Here is a 10403-nt window from a genome sequence, read left to right as displayed (position 1 = left end):
AGCTTTTTCAACGTATTATTTTTGCATGTTTAACGAAAGAACTTTTTCACGTTTAAGCGATATCGTATATTGCAATGGTTAAGATTTTTTGTAATCTTCCAATTAGAATTCAGTGGTTATTTCACCGAGTTGAAATTTGGCCTCCAGTTACGAATGTCCAAATCCTTTTAGTGTACGGCATTTTTGTTTTTTTTTTCAAAAATTTTCAGAAAACTCAAATTACAAATTATTTTAAAACAATTGAAATTTCCAACCCTGTATTTGAGTGCTGTCAGAGTACTCTCAAGGATTGCGAATCTTGCCTCCAAATATGACTGCTCAAATCCTTGCAGTTTCGAGATACGTCGTGCTTTATGATTTCTCTTTACTTTTTTGGAAATCTTAGATTTCAAAACATTCAAAAGAATGGAAATTCCAAACCTTGTAGTTGGGTACTGCGATGGTACCCTCATGAGTTTCAAATTGCAAATCTTGTGTTCGAAGGCAACTGGTTAATTGCTCTTAATTTCCGTGATGTTGTTTTTGTTGTCTTTTTTTTTTAATTGTTCAAAGAAGTTAGATATAAAAAATTTCACAAATTCTAAGTTCCCATCTCTATAATCAGGTTTTGCCAGGGTACTCCTAGGAGTTGCAAGTTTTGCCTCCAAATGTGACTGCTCAAATCCTTGTAATTTTTGAGATATGACGTTTTTTGTGATTTTTTCAAAATTATTAACCTAATTTATGTTTTTTCTCCAAAATTTGAAACTCCTAACCCTGTAATTGGGAACTTTTAGGTTACTCTCAGATTTTGCGACTCCTGCATCCAAGTTTGACTGCTCAAATATTGTTAGTTTTCATGATATGACGTTTTAATGCTTTTCTCAAAAAATTTTCAGAAAACTTGATTTAATTTTTTCTTCAAAAAAATTGAAATTCATAACCCTGTAGTTGGGGGCTGTCAGAATGTTCTCAGGGGTTGCGAATCGTGCCTGCAAATAAGACTGCTCAAATTTTTGTAATTTTCGAGATGTGACGTTTTTTCTGGTTATTTTTTCAAAAATTATCAAAAAAACTTGGTTTAATTTTTTTTAATTCAAAATTTTGAAAATCCCAACCCTGTAGTTGGGGGCTGTCAGAGTTTTCTCAGGGGATACGAATCATCCTTCAAAAATGACTGCTCAGTTTCTTGTTGTTTTTTAGGTATGACGTTTTTGTGATTTGTTAGGTATACGTTTTTGTGACTGAAATTTAATTTTATTTGGGGGCTGTCAAATTTTTGTCGTTTTCGAAATATGTCGGTTTATAATGTTTTTTTTTCAAAAAAAACTTTCAGACAACCCAAATTTGAAGTTTCAAAGTATGAAATTCCAAACGCTGTAGTTGGGTTTTGTGAGAGTACTCTCAGGAGCTGCAAATCATGCGTCCAATTTTCTTTGCTCAATTGCTTTTTTTTCTGAGATGTGACGTTCTTTGTCATTTTAAAGAAATCAAAGATTTTAGATATTATACACTTCACAAAATTTAATGGTTTTTCAAAATTTAAGTATAAAAACTTGAATGAAAAATTTTTACAAAATTTGAAATTACCAACCCTGTAGTTGGGTGTTGTCAGAGTTCACTCAAAGGATGCAGATCTTATTTTCAATATATGCGGTTTTTTATGAGTTGTTAAAATTTCGAAGCACCGGAGGTGCGTTACCCGCTAGTTCATTTTAATTGAATGGCAATTGATTCTTTTCAAAACATGACTTTTTGCTAATTTCGTTTTCGATCCTTCGCTTACGAGTTTTTTCGCCCATTCGGTCCTTGGCGCTTGAGAATAGCCCCCGTCACCGAGCCTACTGAGTTTCTAAACAAAGCCTTAGACCCAGTTTTAGACTCAGAATTCGCTTGAAATAGTTTGAGCGAGCCTTATATAATTTTTTTTTCAACTGGTCAAATAAAAAGGTGGCGCATCTCATGCTTGAGGGACCGAGTGCTTGAAATTAATTTTAGCTTATTTTCAGCCAATCAGAATTGAGTATTCAAAATCTCAAAGTAAATCGCGAAAATCTCAAAGTAAGAAAATAAATCCAGGCCATTAGTGCTAATATTGACCGATTAGATAATAAGCAGATGAGTTTTCAAGACTGAAAAATTCTTTTGAACTTGAACTCATAAATCATGATGTTTATCTGAATAGTATTACGGTTGTAACCCGCGATTTGTAAAATTTTCGATTATTTTTCACTGATTTAATACATTTTCTGTTAATATTGACTTCGATTTTGTGAGAAAGGCATTAAGCCAATAGGAACGCTTAGCTATTTTGATTGGTTGAAATTTTTCAAGCATTCGGTCCCTCCAGCATGAGAACCTTCCCCAAATAAAAAGCTACACCTGTTTTTTTCAGGTTGTGTATTTGAAGTTGAGTCTCCGTATTTAACGCCATGGAACTCCATTTAGAATTCAATCTGCTCCTGAATAAATCAATTTATTTATTAAAGCGTGCTAATTACTTCGAAAAATAAACAAATAACCAGTGTGCAGAAGCTTAGCGTTCGTTTTTTGGTGTATTTTGTTTTTCGTGTTCATTCGATTTTTGTTACACAATTTGATCAACAATAAAATAGGATGGCCTTTTTAAAATCAGGTTCACTGAAATCTTATATGTCTTGAAGAATGAGTATGTCAAGCTTAGAGGAGCCAAGTTCATCCGCATTATCAGACAAAACTGAAAGTTCTGCTGAAAAGAAATGTTCGAATTGTGCAATTTCAATCAGTTCAGATCAAGTTCTGAATTGTTCAACTTGCGTATCTTCGAGCGAGAAAAGTAATTCATTTTGCGATGCTTGTATCGGCGCGCATACTCGGCGAGAACATAAAATCCTGGATCATAGCGGTTATGAAATATCAGTATGCGACGAACATAAGATGATAAATGATCTGTTTTGCTCGCAGTGTTCGCAAGTTTTGTGCAGCAAGTGTATTCTGAATCACAGGCAAAGATGACTTTTTAAGTAATTGATTTTTATTGCAACCTAGACTGGATAAGTTACCCATACGGCGAGCGCGATATTTTGAGGTGGATAAATTTTCATTTGAAGAAACTGCCCTTATACAATAGACAACAGCATATAACTAGTGATGCAATTTAAAAAATGCTTTTACTTTGGAGCATAACTAAACAAAAAGCCACATTCAGTATGTTTGCGTAAGTTTTGTCTCAAGTTTCAATCGTATAATGATGCAGCGTTGTGATGTTCAGTGTATATGCTAGAAGTAAGTAAAAAATTTGCGTGGGATAGTGATTGCTGATTTCAAAAAATGTGAGCCTTTGTTTCCGTTTTGTTTATTTTTATTACGGTTTTTTTCTTCTGAATTGTATAAAAAGTCGTTTTTGAATAAACAATAGAGGACACGATTTTCTTGCTGTGTCGGAGAAACGAGTCGAATTCAGAAAACAAATTTTCGAGTATATTTCAAAATTTGATAATCTGAGCAAAGACATGAAATTCCAGGAAATGTTGGAAAAAGACGCGGCAAAAACGAAGCAAGCGTATACACCAGATGAAATAGTTGATGTTATCGTTGCAAATTTTGTGAAATTGCTTCGGATTGTGGCTTTTTCGGACACGGAGAAACCGAAACTTGAGAAACTGGCGAAAGTTATAGATGAAAAAAGTAATTGGGCGGCTCGAGAACTTCAGAAGCATGAACAGTTAGTGAACGAAACTGACTCATTGGTAATTTCAATGCGTGAAACTTTACTAAGTTCTGATAGCGTTTTGGTGAAAAAATTTTGCGGTAATGAAGAAAACTTGAACCATTGTTTGGATCAGCAAAATGCCGCTTTGACTAAGCATGTTTTACTGAAGCCGTTCCAGTTTGAGAACAATGATCTAGAAAGCTTGATAAAAAAGGTTTTTGATTCTTACTTGAGATCAATAAAATGGCCCGAAATGGTGTACATGTCCTATGAAGAAACAACTGTTCAGCAATGTAAAGTATATCCACATATTAGTCTAGTAGATATCGAGAGTTCTAGTGTGTTACACGTCCTGCAAGAAGGCTACCTCGGACTAGCCACTGTTAAAGAAGATAAAATATTTTTTTCTGTCTTACCGTGTTATTTGCGTCAGAGGAATTGCACAGTCTGTGCCCTGGAAGGAACCTTAATTGATTTGAGGAAAAGCTCAATAGTGGGAAGATATTGTTATTTCTGCAAAGAAGAAGAATCTGGTAGACGAATTAAAATATATGACGAAGACGATGTATTATTCATTACAATTTCGGGTGAGTTCTTGAAAGTTCTGCCGTTTGTAAATTTTTCCAGTGAACCACTGGCTGGATATTTGGCACTTTTGTATGAGAAGAAAATAGATATCGTTCATGCATTCGACCCAACTTATGTAAATGACGAAGCAACCTCTGTTACATCGGAACCCTTCCCGGTTCTTATTCCCTCTAACTGTCTGTTCTTCTTCAATAATCCAGAGCCAAATTGTCTAATTTGGGATCCAGAACTCAAAGTCATCCGACCATTTTTGGAAATTGTTGGCTATGAAAATATTCCTTGTGAAGAAAAACCATTTCTACTGACTTGTAGTAAAGTTGGGAGTGTTCGAGTATAGAACTAAAATGATGTAATGGTTAAGTTTCAGAACAAGGATTATATATACTTTTTTCATTTACTTTTTGCACAAATACTTATGCCTTTTCTCGCCAGCACACTTTCAGAAAAGTTTTTGTTTTTTTATTTCAAAAATTGTGGTTTGGTGATATCATGGTTTTTTCAGGGTTTGAGAACCTGGCCTCCACATATGACTGCTCAAATCTGTTAATTTTCCAAAGATGAAGTTTACTAAGGTTTTTTCTCAATATTAAAAAAAACTTGGACCGTTAAGTATTTCAAATTTGAAATTCTCAAATCTATGTTTTCACTCAGCCAGGGTACTCTCAGGGATTTTTTAATTTTATCCTCTAATAAAAATCGCTGATAGGTATTTAGTTTCCGAGATATGACGATTTAAATTATTGTTTCAAAAGTTTTCTATAAAATTAAGAATAATTTCCAAAATGAGTCTGGTTGATGTGTATTCAATAATTCCGCTAGATTAAACTATTGATGGCATTAAATGATATATTTAGGGGCTGAATAACTCAAACAAGTATCTCCAGTCAGAAGTTAATGATTATACAAAGAAAAACTATTGATTTGAGAGTTTTTTTTTCCTTGCCAGACTTTTGAGAACTAGACTGTTTTCTCGTTAACAAATTTTCTGTCAAATCTGTCAAAAAAATCGAACTTGCTCTGTTCTGAAACCTGAAATAATACGACACCCGGTTTTTCAATGTTGCGTTATGGTGTAATGATAGGATAGTCTAAGTTACAAGTATTTAGAAATTTCGCTTAGATCTTGGATGAAACTTTTCAAAAAGTTGAAATTAAATTGCTGAAATGTGTTTTTTTTTCTAATTATATTGCATTTTTAATGTATCTTTTATTTGCATGAAAAGAGGTGTTGGCGAATTAAAGCGATAAGATGATAGAGCTGCCGCACTTGAAATGTTTTTGTTAGTTTTACACACTTCTTTGTCAATGAAGTTATGTATTGTAAAACAAAAATATTAAATCTATGAATTGAAAAGATTGAACACTCCAACATCAGGATGTGAAGATAATTGCTGCTACATTCCAATCCAGTGATTCAATCACCATTTTGAAGAAGAATGGATTCGCTCAACTGGCGAGTGCGAATCATGGCTTACAACGCGTGGACTCGTTATTCATCAATGGTCAGAACATTCTCTATGCGTGGAATTTTCGAAGAAAAATTTGCGTGGCTTTTCGAGAGAGTTTTGATTTAAACTGGATTGCATTCAAGGTTTTGAGAATTGAGCTGGAAAGTGTTCCAGAGAACTCAGATTGGGATCGAATCGAGCAGAGTGGTTCGAATGCTTACATATTCGTAAAGGGGGTTACTCTACCCTGGATTCTTCAAATGTAAATATCAATGTGTCAATGAAATTATATCAGGTGTGAGTTTGGAAGACTTTCTTGGCGAATTACCCTTGTATGTACATGAAATGGTTGGCTAAAACCATCACACCAATTTTTTAGAATAATGTTTTTGCTTAACAATCTAATTTACGAAGCTAGGATTTCATTTTGCAGTCTTAAAACACAATTGCTTATTGAAAAAGTACACTTAATGGGATTACACTAAAGAAAGAAAGTTTTTTCCTGTAAATAGCGTTGAGTAAATGAAAGCTTTTATTTAACATTCGGATACATAACATTATCTTGTGTAAATAATTCGCTAAGTGCTTGTATTTTAATCGATTCATATCATAGTAGCTTAATGTATTACCATTCTTCAGGCTATTCTTTCTCACTACTAAATCGATTTGATCCGGTAAACTTTCCCTCTCTCGTATTGAAAGTCTGCTGTTTGGTGAGTTTATCTGGTGCTGTTTGCGCAGCAGATTGTTTATTCAGTGTTCAATCATAATTTTGATTGATATGTTTCCCGATTTCATCATCAACAGTTTCCCTGTTGGCCTTCATTTAGATTACAGTTTTGGTGATAGAAATGTAAAAAGTTTGTAAATATTTTTTTTATGAATAAAAATTTTGAAATATAATTTTTTTGGATTCAGAATGTTTTATACTCAAAATGAGGAAATTCCAACTATGTTGTTGATTGTGGCTTGCAGTTGTGTACACTTCGTTGAGAGCCTGGATAAACGTTTTGTTGTTCCACCCTCCCGAAGGGAACTTCGGTAGGGAACTTCGGTTTCGGATCGTTTTTTTTAGCCAATTTTGACTACCACAAGGAGATTGTGGCATCATATTTAGGCTCTTTTGGTCGTATTTCAGATTCTAAAAAGGAAGTTTGAAAAAGTTAGCTCAGTGTGGCGAAAAACTGGGCTGAAAAGTTTTGGATTTTCAGATTAAATTATACAAAAGTCGATGAGAGGCTTCATTGTAGTGTTTAAGTGTTAGCGTCGTTTTAACCATGTTATATTCTTTTTCTTAAAGTTTTCCATTTAAATCAGTCGCTCTTTATTTTAGAAGAAAAAATAGCCTAAGTTACGAAAAAAATGAAAGAAAAAGGTGATTTTTTCGATTTTCTTTTAACTTCTTCCTCTTTGGAGTTTTTCTTGAATCAGCGTAGTCGGAACATTCTGTGCTACATGCACAGCAAACGGCTATCGTTGTTTTTTTTTGTTTGGAACTCTAAACTATATGTCACCCAACAATACAGCAGCAGCTACTGAGCTTCTTTTCCAATTTCGTTTGAATTCTGTTTTAATTGTACACTACTATTTGAAACATAGAGAAAATAAAACATTGTGATTCTTCTGAAAAATAACATTCTTAAATTTCTTATAATAACGTAACGCATCTGAAAATCACTGAGCAGACGTCTGAAAACAGGAATAAGTCGTCTAATAGTCTCCCAGACTGGGTTATTTTAGGATGTTTATTTATAAATTTTATTTGATGAATGTGGACCGATACTAAAAAAATTTCTGATGATTCTTATTATCAATAAAATATTGCATTGAAGACGTTAGAAACTGAAAAAAATGAAGCATTCCTGCAGTTGTACTGTGCATTGTAAAAAAGAGATGTTGAAATCAAATCAGCCTGTGTTTTAGCTTCTATTTTAACCTCTGGTTTGACCCTTCAGGTTGATTTAGAACTTAAATCTTCCGAGTTTACACAACTAGCCTTCCGTGTATAGAACTTGCACACCGTGGACGCGCGTTCGAACCCTGTAATGGGAATTTGAGTCTAGCATTTTCGCATTCAGTCATAATTGCATTCAGTCATAATGTATCAATGACAAATTTTCTTATGTTTTTTTTTTTTCATTTCCGACTTAAAGAGCCTTTGGAGAAATTTTTATTTTTACTTTCATTTGGAGCTCTTAAAAATGGCGTATGTTTCCGAAACCTTGGGTATGATTTCAACCCCTCCCTCCTGAAAAAAGTTCGAAGTGGTCGATATGCTAGGTGGACTCTTTTTCCTTTTCCCCCCCACCTCACACGAGCTTCCATATATTAGTGTAACGAGTGGTTTTACGAGGTTGAGTGTGAAGACCAAATATGTTTGCCGTGGCCTTATTAGTCTGTATCTAAATTTTTATAACAATCGGACAATGTGGTCAACAAATTTACATGAAAAAATTTGCAGGTGGGGGGAAAAGGAAAAAGAGCCGCTAGGTGGAATGTGGTATCCATAGAGAAGTGGATGTTTGTTCTCGACAATTAAGTAGAGCGAAGTATTTGTTTCCATTCAAAGAAGTATTTGTTTCCATTCAAAGACATTTCATTTTAAAAATTTATTCAGCCGAACTTTTCAGATTCAGAAATGTTATTCTTTGTATCTACAGTATTGATGCCAACATAGGTTATGTACAAGCACACGTGCAATATGTCATTAATGGCTAGTTATATTAGTTATAATCTCGAACTTTACTTAAGGTCTAAAATAAATTAACATGCACTCGTGTTTCGTCATTTTTGTCTGCAAACTGCACATGATAATACCTTTATATTGAAAATTGAGCAATCAAAACAAACGAAAACCGAGCGAATTTGTGTCAAATAAATAGTGTGTATTTGTTTAATGAGGACCAAAACATTCAATGCTCAGTTCAGTGAAACATTGGCAGTGGTGTTTTAAAATGGTCGAACATCGCGAAAAGCACCTATGGTATATCTTGACAGTTTCGTTCGCGTTATTTGGATTTTATTGGGCTGTTGTGAATAATTCGAGTGCTGGAAGATATCTGTATTTTGGAACAAAATCCAGGTCTCTTTTCCAGTTTATTTCTATCCTCTGAGAACAAAAATTTGAATTAAACTTAATTTTTAGACATTCTCAAACTAATTTTTTCAAAATTGACCTGAAAAATTTTAATTTCATGAAATTTTTGGGCTCTTTTTCCTTTTCCCCCCACCTCGTATGAGCATCAATTTTATGATGTAATGAGTGGTTTTAGAAGGTTAATTATGAAGACCAATTATGTTTGTCATGGCCCGATTAGTCCGCATGCCAATTTTCTTGTTAATCGGTTGGTGGGAACAGTAATTTTACTTGTAAAAAATTGCAGGTGGGGGGGGGGGGGGAGGAGGAAAAAGAGCCAATTTTTGTGACTTTGAAAGTTTAGTACAACAATAAAAAGGCTTGAATTTTTCAAAATAGAAAAAAAACTTGAAAAGAATCAAATTTAGATACTTCAACATATCCGGAGCTGGAAGTTTGGCCGAAGTTTTAAAAGCAAATGTTCCGGAGAATTTTGAACCGATACACGTTAACGTATTGACCAGACACGGCTCAAGAAATCCAACTGATTCATATTTCAAGAAATTTGAAGTTCTGCAGAAGTATTTAGAAGACAATGATGAAAGTGGGAAGACGTTGGCGCTGTTCCAGCCCTTTTTCGACAATTTAAAGGGAGCGATACCCGGATATCTAGCCTATCAGGTAGTTTTGATCTACTTGGTTACGAGCAGGAAGGCGTTCGGTCTTTTCAATACCCCCTCACTACTTACAAAGTTTCTAGTTTCAATGTACTTTAATATGCTTTTATGGCTAAATTGTTTTTTTTTGCAAATGTTATGTTTTTTTTTGTTCCTTTGGCTATGAGTGGACAAACCTGAGAGAAAGCCTAGAAAATAAGTAAAATTGATTGTAAGAGTTGGATACGTATATTTGACAACACTTTTTTGTATAAACAAAAATTTTAAAAAATTTTTTGCAGAAGTTATTACGATTTTTTTGTTTGAAGAAGGGGCTGAGAGAAGGTTCAAAAACTAATATTCCTCGAGTAAAACTAAATTTTTACGCTTTTTTGAGTATTGTAAGTCTGCTCTCTTGCTTTATTTGCTCGAAATTAGACCAGAAAACCAAATTTTAATTATGTTTTTCTCTTCACAGCGGCGGATGTTTCGGAAATTTTTAAAAGGATTCAAATCATGGCTGAAAACGCTTTGATGTGATATATCACTCGACCACTTCCGATGATGATTTGGGTACCGATGATTATTTTGCGCGGATAACAAAAAACTAGAAAAAAAACTAAAGACCTTAAGGTTCAGTGGTCGGAACAACAAGTTCATCAGTTGACTACCTAAAGCGCATCTGACTCTCTTGTATTCCACACCCGCAATTCTGGTATTTTTCTCTCTGTGTGTGATGCAGTTTTGGGATAAAAAAGTTGCTGCTCTCTGGTTTCAATTTTTCATCTTTTTGTCAATCAGTTTTTACTTTCTCATACGTTACTGTTGTTCCTGATTGATAGATTTTTTTTCGTAAGTTCTGATTGCATCAAGGAGTGTGAAATTTAAAAAGTTGTTTCCGAGTTTTACGAAGTTTGTTCGGCTCTTTTTCAGTTTCTCCCCCCCCCCCCCCCCTCCCCCCATTT

The 10403-nt window shown here is 34.2% G+C and overlaps 1 protein-coding gene across 1 annotated transcript; it reads left to right on the top strand.

Annotated features, from left to right (window-relative positions):
• Positions 1 to 2639: 2639 nt before the first annotated feature.
• LOC134855283 (uncharacterized) lies at positions 2640 to 6550 on the top strand. The gene is made up of 3 exons (XM_063871766.1): positions 2640 to 2963; positions 3377 to 4574; positions 5634 to 6550. Exons 1-3 carry the CDS (start codon positions 2644 to 2646, stop codon positions 5970 to 5972), a joined length of 1857 nt encoding a protein of 618 aa, XP_063727836.1. The 5' UTR covers positions 2640 to 2643; the 3' UTR covers positions 5973 to 6550.
• The last annotated feature ends 3853 nt before the right edge of the window (positions 6551 to 10403 follow it).

The sequence above is a fragment of the Symsagittifera roscoffensis genome, chromosome 10 (genome assembly GCF_963678635.1).
Source record: "Symsagittifera roscoffensis chromosome 10, txSymRosc1.1, whole genome shotgun sequence".
Taxonomy (NCBI): domain Eukaryota; kingdom Metazoa; phylum Xenacoelomorpha; order Acoela; family Convolutidae; genus Symsagittifera; species Symsagittifera roscoffensis.
This window is presented reverse-complemented; position numbering and strand designations above follow the sequence as displayed.

Excerpts from the sequence above, each read along its gene's own strand:
- LOC134855283 (XM_063871766.1), top strand. The coding sequence starts at position 2,644 with ATGAGTATGTCAAGCTTAGAGGAGCCAAGTTCATCCGCATTATCAGAC. Across the intron at positions 2,964-3,376 it reads AAGTGTATTCTGAATCACAG|AGGACACGATTTTCTTGCTG; the intron begins GCAAAGATGACT and ends AATAAACAATAG. Across the intron at positions 4,575-5,633 it reads TTCTACTGACTTGTAGTAAA|GATGTGAAGATAATTGCTGC; the intron begins GTTGGGAGTGTT and ends CTCCAACATCAG.